Here is an 18,344-nt window from a genome sequence, read left to right on the forward strand (position 1 = left end):
TGTATTTGCCTTTGAATGTTAAGTTTTATACTTGAATTTTTTTGGCAATGTTGAGAGGTTTTATTTTGGGTCTTTGCATTATTTAGCCTCTTCAGAACCTTCATATGTTATCAGTCTGTTAAAGATAGTATTACCGATATCAGTACAATTTAATGAATGCCTGTTTTGTTTTGTTTTATTCTTGGAAAAAGTTATTAAAAACAAGTTTTTGTCTAAATTAAGGTGAATTCATGGTTCCTTATTCCACATAATGTAACCGGTAGTGTTTACGGAAAAAAAAAAAAAAAAAAAAATATGTGATCGGAATCGGTATCGGAAGGAAAAATCCTGATCAGCACATCTCTAATAATAATTATATCAGAATATAATAATAAAGCTCTGAAATATATTTAAAAAGCATACTTTAAGTACACTTGAAGTTGTTCCAAAAAAGTACGTATAGTATACTAAAATATATTAGTTGTAATTTAATACTATTTAAATACTACTAAAGTATACCAAGCACAAAATTAGTTGTTCCAAAATAGTACAGTTTAAGTACATCGATAAAAGTATACTAAAGTATGTTAAAATTTAGTATACTAAAGTATACTTTTTTTTCCACCTGGGTCTGCACCGGTGCAGCCAAACCAACGCCTTTAGGAGAAGTCTGAAACCTTTTCATCAGCGACATTAGGCTACCACATGTACATATTTTGACGGGCTTTATAAAGGAGAGCATAGGTTTGGACATCCATCGTGGTGGAGACAGTGACGTCACGTGCAAAGAGTCATATTGTCATATTTGTTTTATTTTATTAAATTGTGTTTATTTAATTGCCTAATTAACCACTACAGGGCTTGATTTGACTATCAATATTATGATAAAAAATGTTATGCTTACTACGGTTACCTTCATGCTGACTAACATATGGTAGTTTGCTATGATAAACACTGTCAGTATCATCTAAGTCTAGATAACGGACATACATACGGACATGATTGGGGGAGGATTGCTCAACGTCTGCATGGGGGCGGAGCCAGCATCATGTCAGTTGTTTCCTGGAAAGTGATAATACTCAAAGTTCAAATTCTCGTGGGATGTTTTTTTTTTTTTTTTTTTTTTTAACTCAGTATATAATAATTTATTTTTTATTTTGTGTCTTTTGATGAAAATGCCGCAACAACTGCATGTAAGTAATGTTAAATCATATGAAAAATAAAAAATCGAATATTTTTAGGAGGTGCTATGACTTTTACAGGGGGAGCTATAGCACCCCCTAAAGCCCCCCTGGCGCCGCCACTGAATTCAACATAAAAGTGTTATCCGTATTGAATTGGGACATAGTAGTGAAAGATGGGACTGAACGGGAAGTGGCCCCGTATAACCTGGATACTTCTCTGGACAGATGCTTTATTCTGCAGCGGAGGATTTGACAGGAAGCTCTTTGTGATCCAGATTCATGTGACATCTCCGATTGTGTCTCTGTCTATCAATCTGTCCGCTTTCTATTCACCTGGAAGTGAACTCCTCCTTCCTCACTCAGTGAGACTGTCCACGTCTCAGTGAGACTGTCCACGTCTCACTCTCCCTCTCTCCTTCTTCATCTCTCTCTGTCTCCTCCCTCTCTCCGTCTCTCACACTCTGTGCTGAAGAGCACCAGGAGCTGTGAGCAGAGGAAGCGGGAATAACCTCGCGAGCAGCCGAGCCGTTATGAGCGGGTCAGCGCCTCTCAGCTCTGCCACCGGCTAGCACCGGGAGAAGAGGAGGCGAAGGGAGGAAATCACACTAAAGGGGCTTCTAAATAAATGTCTTTCGCTGTCCATCTGCATCATGCTGTACTTCCAGCTGGTCATCATGGCCGGAACCATCATGCTGGCCTACTACTTCGAGTACACGGACACCTTCACCGTGCACGTGCAGGGCTTCTTCTGCTACGACACGTCGTACACCAAGCCGTACCTCGGGCCGGAGGAGAGCAGCGCCGTCCCGCCCATCCTGCTGTACGCCGTGGTGGCCGGGCTGCCCACGCTGCTGGTGAGTCCACTTCGCTGCTGTCTCATTCATTACAATAAATGAGGAGTTTATTGTCAGCTTGTTGGAACTGCTGGTTTCTCCCCTGGGTGGGTAAAAATGGCAGATAGCTCACTGTTCATCTCCTCACGACGGGGCTTCATGGAAGCAACTGTGTTTACTGGCTTTGTAAAACCTGCCTGAAAATGTGCAAGGAAATCAATAAGGTTTAGCTTCTGGAAAAAGGAATTAGGACCTTTTTTATTACATGTAAATAATATGATGTTCCTCCTGACAGTTATTTCTCCTGCACAACAAGCAGATGCCCATCTGCATTAAAGTCAGCACTCTGAGGTTAATGTCAGAAATCAGAACGTTGCAATTCTGTGAATAAAGTCAGAATTCTAAGAAAATATTTGAACTCTGTCAAGAAAAAGTCACAAATCTGTGATTAAAGACAGAATTCTTTATTTTTTCAGTGTTCATTATCTTATGCTGTAACAAAATGTTGTTTTTGTCAGATGAATTAAAAAACACCAAAACTAAATTTAGTCTTATAGAAGGAACCATAAATTATCAAGAGTATCTCAAACAAGTCATCATACATTCAACAAGCGGTCTTTGATAAAACCACGATCTTTTCAGAATAAATGTAAGGTGACAGACTTGTTGAGTCCAAAGACTATGCTGACGCTATAGAGAGCATTTATATTTGAAATAAAAAGGCCTTCTTTTGACTTTATCATAATTCAGTTCTGAAATATAAGATCCAATTTATTTCTAACTTTTGATGTAAACTAGGTATATGAACTATGATTAGAGTATTTTTCCCTTTTTCTGTATATGTACCAGAAATGTCTTAATTGAGAACAAAGTGGAACACAAACTTGACAAACAAAAATGATTCTGAATATTCATTCATAAACAGTTTAGTGGCAAATGTCAAATCAAATAGAAGAGGAGAGTTATCCTGCAGAATAAGGAATTCACTTTGTTGTGCGAGCATCTGGATAATACTCACAATGACGGCATCTCAAGAAAGAGCATCAGCTAGACTGAAGTCAGTTTGCTGCACCAAGAAAACACGATCTTGAGCTGGATAAGAACTAATCCATCTGAAGGATTACCAGCTGCTGTTGCTCATCAACTATTGAGCCCTATTGAATTCATTCATTCATAAAAATACTATAGGATTAACACACATCAGAAACTGACAAGCTACCAAGTTACATCAGTGTCACTATCTGTGTGAGTGCCTGGGTGTGAATCCTCTTTAAATGCACTGCTATGAATAGCAGGCAGTTTTACCTGCGAGTGTCTGCTGGATAATCAGAGCTCTGCCATCTATCAGCAGCAGCCCAGTGACAGCACAGTTTAGTAACACGAAGCTGAGGAACAGCCCCCAAAAAACCCTGTTTAGAACATGGGTAGGATAAAATAGTGAAACATCTTAAGGTCATTAAGATATCAACATTTCACAGCTTTAAAAGACAAACAGAAATATAAAAATACAAAATAAATATCTTTTATTGTCTGATAGTGGAGAAATTCAGGTGTTCCAGCAGGAAGTGGAAGGATGTAGATCAGGGGTGTCCAAAGTGGGTCCTAGTGGCCCAGCATCCTGCATGTTTTAGTTCTCTCCCTAGTGGTAGTAACAACCTCCTCAGCAAGTCAATGTTCTGCTTAGGCCTCTAATGAGCCATCATTTGATGCAGGTGTGCTAAACCAGGGAGAGAACTAAAGCATGCAGGATGACGGCCCTCCAGGACCGACTTTGGACACCCCTGATGTAGACTGACTGAGGTAGACAGTCTATCTAGAAAAGAGACAGAAAACAGAAAAGCTAGAAAAGAGACTGTACCAAAGGCCAAGTTTACAATGATTAAAAACAGCTAATTCTGATTCAAAAAAATTTGCAATTTAGTAGGATAATTTGATGAATGTAGAAAATATGCACATGTATTTGTGCACTAAAAAACAACAATATTTACAAGAAAAGGAAAACTGCAATAACAAAGTTATAAAGACATTTTCAGTTTAATGCGGGCAGAGGTAAGAGTAAGGACCTGTGCACCAATACAGCACATTTTGCCATGTTAAATCACCACTTGGTTAAATTTAACAGTCTGTTTGGTCCTCATCAGAAGCAGTGGGTTAAGTGGACTATTTTTGTACTGTTACAATTTCAGAATTAAAATTAAAAGTAAAACTTTCACTAGCTAACAGTGTTAATAAAACAATCAAATTACTGAAGAGTAAATGTGATCATAAGAATTAATACGTTACTCTATTGTAACAAATCAACTCTGATTCTTATACTTTTAAACATTGCATTGAGTTATTGAAGGTTAACACCGGACACTCAACTCCAGTTCATTTTACACATACCGAGTTCATTATTTACTCCCTGTCAAATTCTACCACTGCACAGATAAATATGTTATATATTATATACTTTTGTAATGTCAAATTGCATCTATCAATTATTATACTTTTAAAATAAGACATAAGAGAATATTTTTTTGTAATTATATCCCTAGAATAGCAGTTCTCAACGTTTGCGGTACCGCCCCCCAGGGGGCGTTCAGAGGACGGCAGGGGGCGCTGGCAGAAATTTTTACAAAAGGGGGGCGCTGGGATGCCTTTAGGGGGCGTTTGGTCGAAGGTAAACTTTACACCTTAAATGCACAACAATATCAGTTTAGACTTTAAGCAAAACTGTATTTTTGAGTAAAACTGTATTTTGTAACATTAAATCATGCTTGGCTGCAACTGTATCGATGGCAGCTCTTCTTCTATTCAGTGTTTGTAGCTTTTGGCGCAGCTCCGCTCCGCATCAGTTCAGCGTTACACCGACTGATGACGTTGCTGTGATTCACTTTGTCTGGTATTTTTGTACATATGTTTTGTCAGTTCTGTGATCATGTCAAAGCAGCAACTTATATTAAAAAGTGTTTTATTTCCGTTTGAAGACTGCCGGCTTCCATGGAAGGACAACAGAAAATCACTCTTATAAACATGTAATTACTAAAATCACGATACCCTCACTGTGTATCCCTCTTAAAAATGAACATATTTAAATAAAGAAATCCTTCCATGGGTGATACCACGGTAGAGAGTGTTAATTTTATAGCGTTAACACCGGTGCTGCAAGTGGTCCGGTATGAAATGGGTGTGATAGAACAACGGTACCCCAGCACTTTTAAATTTCAATAATCAGAATACCGAAATTGTTTCCGTTGTTCTAAAAGGTTTATGTCAGTCTGCCTTTTCCCCATCGATACATTTCCCGAACGCTGTGCACCATAGGGGGTTAAAAAAAAAAAACCGACGCACACATTGCCCAAAACTCTGAAACAGGAGAAGCTGCCCAGGTGGAAAAAAAAGTATACTTTAGTATACTTCAAACACTTAAATTTGTGAAAGTACACTTTAAGTATACTAAATATTAAGTGTACTACCTATAAGTATATCTGAAGTATACTAAAAATACGCTTGTACCAATTTCGAAATTAGAACTTTATACACACTTAAACATAATTGTACCAAAATACACTTTTAATATATTAAATAAAAGTATACTTTAAGGGAACAAAATATGAATATGTATGAATTTTTAAGTGCCTTAATAATCTTTTACTATTTATTAAAATTGCATACAATAAAAAAATTATAATCATGATGTAATTTTTAAGAAAGTACCCAATCAATTTTCCGATGTGTGATGTAACTCTTTCCCTCCTCGCCCCCTCCTGTTATCCATGGAGTTGTGGAGCTGAGCTCTCCCAAGGACATTCCTCGATAAACACCTCTATCGGACTTTGCCAGAAACCTCAGCAACCTAGTTTCATGGCCCTTTCATGTCACCGCCTTCACTCTTGTCTCCGTTTTGCCTTTTGTTTTGTCTGAATGTTGCCATTTGCCCTCATGTGTCCTTTCCTCTTTTTTGTTTCTTTCCTTTGGTCTGTTATTTTGTTTGTATGTCCTTTTAATTCATGTAAAGCACTTTGAATTGCTTCGTTGCTGAAAATGTGCTATATAAATAAAATTACCTTACCTTACCTTACTAGGTAATGCCAGGGCATCAAAGGGAAACACCTGAGAAGGAGACACAGGGAGATGATCACTACAGGAACGGAGCTTGGTCAGAGGTTTAGCCTGTACTATTACTGGCTAACACTCTGGGAAGATGTGTCGGCAGCTCCCTCCAATTATACTCCTCCAGATGACGGGATTGTTGTCAGGTGTGCTGATCAGCATACGCTGACACACGCCCTCAGGTGGTAACCCTCAGGTCGCCCTCTGGTGGAAAACACTGACAACAGCCATTCCAAAACCCCGAAACCCAACAAACTCTAGATCAATGACACAATTTAAGTCACCCCCTAAAATTAGCAATTGAGAATCCAAAAACGGGAAGCTGCTCAATCTATTTGCAAACTCAGCATCATCAATGTTTGGAGCATATATGTTTACCAGAAGAACCTTTTTTCTGCATTAATATTCCAGCAACTATCACATATCTGCCATATTTATCAGCTGTTCATCAGTGGGCGAGAATTTTACTGTTTTCAAAATGGCTACTCCTCTTGATTTAGAATTAAAATCTGAATAAAAAACTTGATTCATCCAAGAGCAACGTAACCTATTGTCATCCTTAATGCGAAGATGAGTCTCTTGTAAAAACACTATCAAGGGTTTTAACCGCTTAAGGTGGGAAAAAAAAAAACTTTTGATCTTTTAACAGGGTGACCCATGCCCTTGATGTTCCATTTAATTAAACAAAGAGAAGTGTCTGGTCCTGCCATACCGGGGTCTACAGTGGTATTAACCATTTAAGAAAATGAAAATAAAAACAACCATAAAGAGCTGAGATGGTCCTCCCCGCTACCCATGCCCAAAAATAAACCCATAACAAAGCAGCACCCAAAGTCTCGATAAAAACAGAGCAATGGAGACGGCTATACACAGCAGTTATTCACAATAAAACGTGAACATGGAGATAAAGCAGAGCAAACAAATACAGAAGTGTATTTAACAAAAAGTGACTAATAACCCCCACCAGCCTCCAAATTAGAATACTAGTATGTGCATTATTATGCTACTTTAAGATTATTTTTATTATATTGCAACAAGATTGAGAACCGCAAAATCCATATATAATGGAGAAAAATACTACATAACAATAAATATATATGTTTATATAATGTATAGATGCTCACGAGCATTACTAATTTCTAAACTGAACGAGATATAACCATATCTTTAATATCCAAGTGATATAAATAAGCCTCAAGTCTGAATGAAAGTTAAGAATGATATATTCACTAGAGATGCTCCGATCAGGTTTTTTGCTGCCGATTCCGATACCGATCACCCATGAGGCCGGTCTTTGCCGATCACCGATCTCTGCAAATCACCTGGATTGGCTGTTAATTTTTCACTTTAGGTATAAATACTACATGATCTGGCAAAATGGAAAGATGATCTGGCAATAAAGACACCTAATTTAGATATAAATTACAAAATATTTACAGGCACAATACAGCAACTATTCAGTCAAAAGGACAACTGAAAAACCTGCAATCAGTAAAACAATATTTAACAGTAAGGCTCTCAGTACCATAAATTATGCACAAGTCAAATCTCACAACACTGCCTATATCAAATAATCCATCCATCCATCCATTTTCTTCCGCTTATCCGGGGTCGGGTCGCGGGGGCAGCAGCTTCAGAAGGGAGGCCCAGACTTCCCTCTCCCCAGCCACTTCTTCCAGCTCCTCCGGGGGAATCCCAAGGCGTTCCCAGGCCAGCCGAGAGACGTAATCCCTCCAGCGTGTCCTGGGTCTTCCCCGAGGCCTCCTCCCGGTGGGACGTGCCCGGAACACCTCACCAGGGAGGCGTCCAGGAGGCATCCTTACCAGATATCAAATAATGTCAAGAAAAAATAAATATTCATTCAGAATCAAATGCAGGTTGCATCAAAATAAACAATATTGAGTTACTAAATCAAAACTTCCTGACAGCTTGGCTAGCTGAGTAATGCTGGCTCTGATTGGCTGGTTGTGACTGAGCGGAGGCATCGATTTTTTTTTCTTCCAGAGATTATCTATCTCATGTCATTACATAGCGAATGTTTTAATGCATATGTAAAATCATTGTTTAAGTTACGTGCTGCAGCTTTAAGTAGCTGTTCGGTGTGAGAGTTCACTGAAATATTACTACCTGTAACGCGTAGCGGCGGTCCAACAGCGGGAGCAGAACCAGAGTCTTACACCGCCAGCTCGTTTATTTAAATTATTTTTCGGGTTATTTGTTTAGCTTTCTGACAGTGATGCGCTTCCGGGTGAGTATTAATAGATGTGTGCTGCTTTGCTTGCTATCTGATCGCTCCGGATGTCCCTTTTTTTCCCTGCAGTGAGCCTCGACCTAGCCAAACTCCGTCAAATGTTTGATTCTTAAAAGTCATATTAGATTCGTTGTGTGCATTTTGACATTCTTCACCCCCAAGGTATTTCTTCGGTGCAAACTTACTCTAAGAGCGTTATAGTTCCTTGCCACATCACTTAGGATTTGTTGATGCGCAGTGTGAAGGAAAAAGGAGATCAGCTGCACATGCAGGCTGCGAAATGAGATGCAGGTGATCGGCAACAAGAGACCATGATCGGCGATCACCGATCATACACTTTTTAATGGAAATCGGTCGATTATTATCAGTGGCCGATCGATCGGCACACCTCTAATATTCACCCAAACACAGTCTATGACCAGGGCTCATTAAGAGCGAATAGGGCTCCCTCAGAAATCAAAGTCTGAACGTATTGCTTTGMGTCCTCGGATGCAGTAAACTCCTTTACAACTCCATTAAAGTAATGCGCCCGGGCAACCTTCGCAATGTGATCCAGAAAAATTGATATAGTCCTGGCTCCGACTTTAATCCACTGGCGCTCCCTCGCAAGACGTAAAATGTCCTGACAGTCACTGTAGTAATAAAGCCTGCACACGATTACTCGAGGTCGTTCGCCTGTTTGGGTTTGGGTTGAAGAGAGCGATGAGACCAGTCCACCAGCGGTTCCTTTTCCAGTCCAAGCGCTTCCTTCAGTAGTGCAGCCACGACGGTAGGTGAGCAAGAACCAGCGCCCTCCTCCACGCCGATGATCCTGATATTATTGCGGCGCGATCTTGACTCTTAAGTCCTCACACTTGTCTTCCAACATGGTGACTTTAGCCATAAGCTGCTCCAGAGTAGATTTTATACCGGCAATGTCGTCAGTGCAACCAGTGAGCGCCTCACCCAGATCCCCCACCGTAGCCGTTAGCTTAACCAGTGTAGCATCAGTAGCAGCATAGTCACTTGCATAGTTTTCACTATGCAAGTACCTTGCTTGTACCTCAGCTTTAATGGATGACAACGCATCTCCAAGAACCTCTTGAAGTTCCTTCTTAATAATGCTGGCAATATCTTCTTTCAAAGAAGACAATAGTTCGAGCTTTACGGTGTCGCCGTCCGGGTTCATCTGAGTCGGAGCGACACATGGGTCTACCAGCAAAGAAACCGAGGCCTGTGAGCATGACTTTAGCTGTGTCTGAAAAGTACGAGATTTTTCCCTTCCTGACATTGCCACGTGGTGCAAAAATATATACACAGGACCAGAGTGCAACAAAGTAGATAACAAAGACTTGGTTTATAAGGAAAAGCACAGTTGAATAAGAATTTTAAATGAAATTGGCAGGAGTTACCACCACCCATGATCTACTCCATTGACCGCTTTCAAATAAATCTTTTAAACAAGGCCACATGGGTGGCGCAGGTCTTCTGGATGACTACCGTTGGTGGACTTCATTTTGGCCTTGCTATTGTTACTTTACCACTTTGCAGTGGTTCAGTGGACCAATTCCTCTTTCTCCATTGATTACTTTCAAACTAGCAAACAAATCAAAAAAGCACAATGCGACTTGGATGTAAAGTGTATCGCAATGCTTCATAGAAATGTAGTTACTGTAGAATCTTTTCGTAAAAGTCATAAGTACCTATGATTAAATCTACTTAAATAAATTACAGATAAATTAAACATTTACTTAAGTAAGAACAAGTACTTTGTTACAACCCACCATGGGAGACATATAACATGTTAAGAAATTGAGCCCCTCCCTGAGCTACTATTGCCGTCTGAAGAAATACACCAAAAACATCCAATCAGAGCCAGGAGGTGAGTCTTGATAAGGACAATCATTGTCATGAACATGCTGCTAAATGTGCTAATGTAATAACTCATTACAGGAAAACCGTTTATATAACGTCATTGGTTGCCATGCTAACCAGCCTTAGCATTCACAACAGACTACTGATGACTGTAGCTTAGCTGAGAGCAAGGGAGGGAGACAGGGAGATTGGACAGGTGAGAGCACACACAAGCATGACTGTGAGAGCCAAGGCTCACCCCCTCTGATTGGTTGTTTTTATACAGCACTGGGAAAAGGTGGAAAAGCTTGATTTTTTTTTTTTCACAGATTATCTGTCTCAATACTGTCATAACATGGTAATACAGACCAGGGTGCAGAATCTCTCCTCTCTTGGACTGAGTCCCACACTGGAGAACTGGATTCTGGACTTCCTGACCAACAGACCTCAGGCTGTCAGGATCCACAGCACCGTCTCCTCCTCCATCACCCTTAGCACTGGCTTGCCGCAGGCAGCATGCTCAGCCTCTCCTATCTGTCTGTCTGTCACACTGTGTAACAGCACCTTTACTGTTAGACTGAGTGACATTATCAATCTGAAAAGATGATTAAAGATGCCAGTAGGCCTTTATTCTAAAATCATATATTTTAGCTTTGAGTTAAATTTTAAAGCAAACATTTCTACCATTTTTGCCAAGCAAAATGATTCTTACATCAGCAGTGGTTGCACATTTCTGCTGAAACCATCCCAATCAGCTTCAACCACACACTGCAGGATCCGATAGCCTACTTCTTTCACTTGCATAATATATCTTTGACAACTATTATCTTAAAACCATAATGTTCAAATTATTGAATGATGCTCTCTGGAATTTACAGAGTGGAGACAAAATGGGATGGTCCTCCATCTTGTCTCAAGAGTCTGTTAAGCCATTTCTATTGCTCACATGGAAGCCAGTGTTGTTTTTCCATCTAACATCTGTTGTGGCTACAAACCTGATTACCCTGCAGATGGAGAAATATGGAGCCAGTAGAAATGACAGTGGAAGCTGTCTGGAGGGAGGCTAAATGACCTGCTAAACCTTGTCCTGTGGTGCACTGCTGATGATGACAGATGAGCGTCCTTGCATAGATTTGTATAAAATGAAATAAGTGACGGCTTAAGGATGAAGGATGGAAGAAAAAAAGAGTGCACAAGTTCAACATCACTAGAAGAGCAGTTTAGTCAATAAGCCATAAAAGGATGGCCTGATCACACCGTCCTGCTGCAGCCTGCAGGGAGCAGGTCCACTCAGACAGATATGAACAGAAAGCAGAAAACACAGGGAGATATCCATCCATCCATTTTCTTCCACTTTTCCGGGATCGGGTCGTGGGGGTAGCAGCTTAATAAGGGAGGCCCAGACTTCCATCTCCCCAGCCACTTGCTCCAGCTCCTATAGGGGAATCCCAAGGCGTTCCCAGGAGAGCCGAGAGACATAGTCCCTCCAGCGTGTCCTGGGTCTTCCCTGAGGCCTCCTCCCCGTGGACGTGCCCGGAACACCTCAAAACGCAGGCGTCCAGGAGGCATCCTTACCAGATGCCTGAGTCACCTCAACTGGCTCAAGCTCCCTATCTCCCTTGTGGAAAACTTATTTTCCACAGAAATAGGTTTTCTCCGCCACTTGTATCCGGGACCTCGTTCTTTCGGTCATGACCCAGAGCTCATGACCATAGATGAGGGTGGAAACGTAGATCGACCGGTAAATCGACAGCTTTGCTTTTTGACTCGGCTCTCTCTTCACCACGACGGACCGGTACAGCGCCCGTTTCACTGCAAACGCTGCACCAGTCTGCCTGTCAATCTCCCGCTACCTTCTTCCCTCATTCGTGAACAAGATCCCCAGATACTTAAACTCCTCCACTTGGGGCAGGACACACACCCCAACCCAGAGAAGGCATGCTACCCTTTTCCGGCTCAAGWCCATGGCCTCGGATTTGGAGGCACYGAKCCTCATCCCRGCCGCTTCACACTCGGCTGCGAACCGCTCCAGCCAGAGCTGCTGATCACGACCCAATGAAGCCAACAGGACCACATCATCCGCAAAAAGCAGAGACGCGATCCTAAGGCCACCAAAACGGATCCCCTCAACACCTTGGCTGCGCCTAGAAATTCCATCCATGAAAGTAATGAGCAGAATCGGTGACAAAGAGCAGCCCTGACAGCCCATATCAAAGGACCCGGTACCCCATACTCCCGGAGGACCCTACACAGTACACCCGAGGGACGCGGTCGAACGCCTTCTCCAAGTCTACAAAACACATGTAGACTGGTTGGGCGATCTCCCATGCACCCTCCAGGACCCTGCTGAGGGTGTAGAGCTGGTCCAGTGTTCCACGGCCAGGATGAAAACCACAGTGCTCTTCCTGAAACCAAGGTTCAACTATCTGACGGACCCTCCTCTCACAGGGAGATAGTTAGGGACTAAACAGGTAACACATTGTGACTGTGGCACTGTCAGCTCCTGTTAAGCTGATGAGGAAGTGGACAAATGGTCTTTGGCTCTCAATGCTGCTAAGCCAATTCTGCAGTCTGACCTTGGACCTCAACCCTTTCCCAAAGATGGTTTCTAAACATGTTGGGCAGTTGGAGGAAATAAGGACAGATACAGATACAGATTAAATAAAACTCACTGTGGTTATTTTTAAAACAATTGCAACTCTTTTTTTGTGAGTAGTTATAATTCCAGAATTTCAAACTTGATTACTAGAAAATGAGTTGCATTTTCTAGCAATTACTAGTACTCTCAATTTAAAATTATTCTCACAAAATTTCATGCTCATATTTTCTATAAAATGTTAAAGACTGTGTCTAAAAAAATGGTGGCGAACATTTGTCTTGAGAAAAAGCTAAACTTCCCTACTGTTTTCCTGAGACATAGCACTGTGGCTCCCAGAATGGAAGAGCTACCATCTGATAGAAACAGGCAGCTGGGTTACTAAGGGACGGGTGCATCACATGAACTGGTCAGTTATCCATCTTTCCGAGACAAGCTGATGAGGACTTCAACATAATAGGAATACTTCTAGACTTCCACACATAAACAGCAAGACTACAGGCACAGATTCATTCACATCTGGCTGTTCAGTGGATGATAGAATGAAACAGTGGAGTAGAACGGAATGAGTAGAATTATCACTTGCTGTCCACTGTTGTCCACTGGCCCCAGCTGGAGAATGGAGTGGACCGTCCACTTATCTGTAATGAAATCCACAGGAGAGGATGTCAAGGAGGTCACTGTATCATTAACCAGCTGATCCTCTACCTAAAACAACTCAAGTTTGATCATCATTACCAGATTATTATTACTTAATATTAATCCCAGGAAATCCAAGCTGAACATGGAGACACAGTTGACCACAGTGATGTTAGAAGGCACAGGCAAGGATCTGAACCCTGTGGGAGGGTGTTGGACGGGTTATGGAACATTTTTGCAGCTATAGCAGTCTCAAACCAGCAGCAAGCAGACAAATAAACATATAGCATTACCTGCCACACTGTCGACTCCTGCTGGGAGAACCAGTTGCCTCCAAGACCACACAACAGACATTTGTGCACAAACATGTGCACACTTGGATGCACTGTGTTATATTAGCTGGCTGAATGTCATATATGTGGATGTTCAGCCCACTGGAAATATCCAGACCAGTAATGGTTTGGGAGTTGTTGGTTCAAATCCCAGAGGATAGAACCTCTGAATTAAACATTAACTCCTTAGTAGGCTGAGTGTGAAACCAGCGAGAAGCACATTTCCTGGATCAGAACCACTCTGCGCCATCTGGAGCATCCTGGCAAAAGAAGCAAATCAGCCATTCGTCTTAGATCAGAGGTGCCCAAAGTCGGTCCCCGAGGGCCGACATCCTGCATGTTTTAGTTCTCTCCCTGGTTTAGCACACCTGAATCAAATGGTGGCTCATTAGAAGGCCTAAAAAGAACACTGACCTGCTGAGGAGGTTGTTACTACCACCAGGGAGAGAACTAAAACATGCAGGATGCCGACCCTCGAGGACCGACTTTGGGCACCACTGGCTTAGATAATGTGGGTCGTTCCTCAGTGAGAGCACAATAAATGGACTCCCAATCCAAACGTAGCATTGCATTTTTTTTCTACTCCCTTCCTCCAAAGATCATTTAGAAAATGCCCCCCTGAATCATCTGGTGCATCTTCTGTCTGTGGTTAAAGACACCAGACTGCAAGATGTGTTACTACATTAGAGTCGCATCAGTCAGCTAGTTGCTGACTGTCCTTGATCAGCAGAACCTAAATCAGCAGTCATCAGTTTTCAGTTTTTTTTCATATCTTTCACAGAGGCGAAAATCACACAGTGGAAAAGAGTTTTCAGATAAACTTGTGACAGCAAGAGGTTGGTGAGGACTCTAAAGCAGGGACATCTGATATAGACAGTATCTTCTGAACTAAAAAAAAAAACCTCAACACATAACCATTAGTGCCCCATGTTCACATAGAAACAATGTTTAGATGATCCTAGAAAGGTTTTTTTAAACGAGTTCCTGAATGGAAATTTCTCCCTGTCGTATTCATGTGAACAATGAAAACATGTGTTTTGTAGACATAGCCCAGTTTCTACTTTGACCTATAACCCCAAACATGTCACAAATAACAGGTGGATTACGTTTGTCTTATAGTTGATTAGCTTTATAATTCAATGCGACACCAAGAAGAGGTTTCTATGTCATCACTACTTACAAAGACTTCACTTGTAATTTGTTGGTCTCCCTCTGGTTCTTGTTTTCTTGTGTTTTTTTTACTGCTAACCTTTATGTGCACATGCCATGTTCCATGTTTGAATAGAAACATGTCTGCATAGGGTCGCAACTACATATTATTCAAGTGGATGCGAACACATAAATTGGCACTTCCCCCCCCGTGAAGGTACGTGAAGGTGAAGGAACACGCGCTAGATTTCTTCTCAGGTGGATGCGTACACAACATATACTCGCTCTACCTATCCCCCACCCCCCAGCATGAAGGTACGTAAAAGGTAAAACTCGCTGCATTTACCCCGTTATGGGCGTGAGGTGAAGGAGCGCTGCCCCCTCCAGACTGGTGCAGTGCCCCTATGCGCTGCATGCCCACTTTTTGCGCCACTGTATGTCAGAAAATGTATGTTTTACATTTTCTGACAACCTGTTTTAGAAAACAATGTTCCTCTGCTGATGGACCTAACTGAGCAAAACAGCTGCTCAAATAATTATCTAACTAATAAACTGTAAATAAGACCAGTCATTTATGTTTTTGGTTGAACTCCCGTGTTATGGAATTAGTTCTTGTGAAAACATAAAGCATGTGTTCTCTTTCCAGTTCAGTTAGCCAATACTTTGTTCCGGTGGAAGCCAGAAGCAAGTGATTACTGTATTTAGTGATTTGTAATAATCTGCTTCTCTGTCATTTAAGAATGAATGCAGATAAGACACAAGAAATCATGTTCCCATCTGACAAGAACTACAGCATGAGCTAATATTGTTTGCTCATAGCAATAATGTGATACTAAAGAGAGCTGAGAGGAAAATGGGTTTCATGAAGTATGGTTCTAGTTGTTGAATAATGGCTGCTGTTATCTTTATCTCTACAGCTGCAGCACAGCCCCAGTGACAAGAAGACACTGTTCTGTGTGCAAATAGAAAAACGAACCAGAAATATGTTCGGTATTACAAAACAATAATGAAATAGGGCAAAGCCTGAGTATCATTTCAGTTTAACCAGACTGGAGCTGGACGTCTCTAAGTCTTAGCGGTTATTAAAGTTTATTAGTCATTAAAACATATAGACATCCAGGTTTCCCTCAGAAAACTAAGCTGGGTGGTCAAGAACAATGTTCTTCTGCTGTCTCGTGTGTTGTTTATGGTCAAACAGTAACAACATACTTAGAAGGTCCTGGTTTTATTTTCCAGTCTGTTGTGCTGTCCTCCAGAGCAAAAAATCCACCCAGGTATTCATTTCTAGATTCCAGCGTTCACACAGCAGTAGTTTTATCCTTCAGGCTATCAGACTCATTTAAAAAAGCTAAATCTCATCACATAAGCTCTCCCTTCTCCTGCAGTACTCCCTCCCCCTCATATGTTTCAGTGTATTCCACAGATGTGCAGATGGAGCCCACAGTCTCATGAGTTCAGTGTCGTGTAATATATAGTGAGAAAATATTCATATGAACTGAATTCTGTGATTTGTCTCTGATCTTTTTTTGCCATTAGATCACAATCACTGAGACAGTGCTGTTCCTGGTCCAGTACACATCCAAAGAGTTTGATCGCTCAGAGAAGATAGTGGCAACTGGCGACTGCTGTTACCTCAACCCTTTGGTGCGCAGAACCTTCCGGTTTCTCGGTGAGGCTCTCATTTTTTCAGAGAAAATGAAATCAACCTCTCCAGCTCTTTTCTAGTTACGCTGACCAATCAAAGCTGCACTCACACATTCACACACTCATACCACAATCTGTAGTCAACATAGTCTGGAGGTGCTAACTGGGATCAATCCCACAACTTTCCAGTTAAAACTACTCTTCTCAATAAAACACTGGCTTCCCAAATACAATGGGAACATTTTCAAAGGAGTCACTGCCGAACCAATTTATTTTACCCGAGTTAAATTTACTGGAAATGTTTTATAGCCCATGCTCAGATCCAAACATCTATAAACTGTTCACATTCTGAGAAACACAACACATGTCTTTTGTGACACTAAGCACTTTAATCTAAACAGTTTTCCTTTTGATTTTTGATATCTCTACTTTACAAGGCTAGTAGCATTTCCTGGTTATATTTTTGCCTTTACCTGTAAAGGATAAAAGGAAACATTATCTAGCATGTTGCATTTATTATCTGCTGCTTTTCAGGGGTCGGGTCCGGGGTAACGATGTGTCCTTCATGAACAATCACATTCTTTCCTCGGCTCTTTACCTTGAACCAAGAACTGGAGTCTCAGTGGAAGTGGCCCTTTAGTTTTTACAACTTTGCTTGCTTATAATGCTTTGCACATATCAATAGTTATTTGCTATTGAATTTAACATGATTTTCATTTAATCTGCAACAAAATGCAATACAAGAAAGGGTTTATGTTTTATAGAAATATATGTTCAGCTCCTCTGAAATTCTAAGACTTTCCCACACTCTTTAAACAGATATGTTAATATTAACACAAATTGTGTCAAAACTCAACACAGTGATGTGTGTAAAAAAGACATCAGTTTGTGTTAAATTCAAGTTATTGTGTTAAGAGTATTTAACACAATAATTGTGTTCCTTTACCACAGTTATTGTGTTAAATAATTTTAACACATCAGTTGCGATAAACTAAATATGTTGAATGTTTGGATTAAAGAAGTGGAGCTCAGGCTATGCCTACCTCCAGCTGTCACCTCCAGCTGTCATTGGGAGGTAGGTGGGTTGCCATTAGGCAACACAGAGACAGAAAACCATCCACTCACAGCGAAGGACAATTTTAGAGTAACAATTAACAGTCATGTTTTTGAATTGTGAGGGGAAGCTGGAGTACCAAAGAGAATCCACACATGCACTGGAACATGCCGCCATGATGTGATGTGAATATGGACCCAAATGCAGCAGGCGAGGAAGCAGGAAGTAAGATGAAGATGATTTTAATGGCGAATAAGCAGCTCACACAGTCCAAGGAACATGCAGCTCGGCAGAGCAGAAGCTAGGCTCAGCGCCGGTAGCAATTGCTAATTGTTTTGTGTTAACACAACAGGAAAAAGCTGACGCCGTAACAGGACTTAACCAGTACAACTGTTACGACAAAAAGACTGACCGGTGACACTACTGGCTAGACACGACTACGGTCCGACAAGAGACAAAGACAACAGGTGGGCTTAAATACACATGGAGACAATCATGGGAAACAAGGAACAGGTGACACTAATCAACGAGTAGCCAGGACAACACAGAGGCACTACAGAACACAAATCTAAAACACAGAAAAACTCAAATCAACTTAGAAAAACCCAAATCCTAACACATGCAGCTTCATGCAAAGATTTGAACCAAAGATCTTCTGGCTGCAAGGTTAAAGTGCCTGTCTGTATGGTTTTTTTGCCATACAGACAAAAAACTAGCTTGAGCTAAATCTGGTGCAAAGCCTCTTTTATTCATGT

The 18,344-nt window shown here is 41.2% G+C and overlaps 1 protein-coding gene and 1 long non-coding RNA gene across 9 annotated transcripts in view; one reads left to right on the top strand and one right to left on the bottom strand.

Moving 5' to 3' along the window:
• LOC103482399 (uncharacterized) overlaps positions 1-6,144 on the bottom strand; it is a 19,258-nt gene extending 13,114 nt beyond the window's left edge. The window contains exon 1 of one of the 2 annotated variants that reach the window (XR_536459.2): positions 6,056-6,144. This is a non-coding gene — a long non-coding RNA (uncharacterized LOC103482399). Of the gene's footprint in view, positions 1-6,050 lie in introns of both variants that reach the window. The other variant, XR_536458.2, reaches the window with a different exon arrangement.
• The window catches only part of LOC103482400 (phospholipid phosphatase-related protein type 5), a 124,940-nt gene continuing 107,458 nt past the window's right edge, over positions 863-18,344 (top strand). For 4 of the 7 annotated variants that reach the window (XM_017301829.1, XM_008438525.2, XM_008438526.2 and 1 more), the window contains exons 1-2: positions 865-2,017; positions 16,428-16,560. In XM_017301829.1, the coding sequence (XP_017157318.1) occupies positions 1,814-2,017; positions 16,428-16,560 (337 nt within the window). In that variant the 5' untranslated portion in view covers positions 865-1,813. Of the gene's footprint in view, positions 2,018-16,427; positions 16,561-18,344 lie in introns of all 7 variants that reach the window. The other 3 variants (XM_017301830.1, XM_008438528.2, XM_008438524.2) reach the window with 2 other exon arrangements.

This window comes from Poecilia reticulata, linkage group LG20 (genome assembly GCF_000633615.1).
Source record: "Poecilia reticulata strain Guanapo linkage group LG20, Guppy_female_1.0+MT, whole genome shotgun sequence".
In the NCBI taxonomy this organism is placed as follows: Eukaryota; Metazoa; Chordata; class Actinopteri; order Cyprinodontiformes; family Poeciliidae; genus Poecilia; species Poecilia reticulata.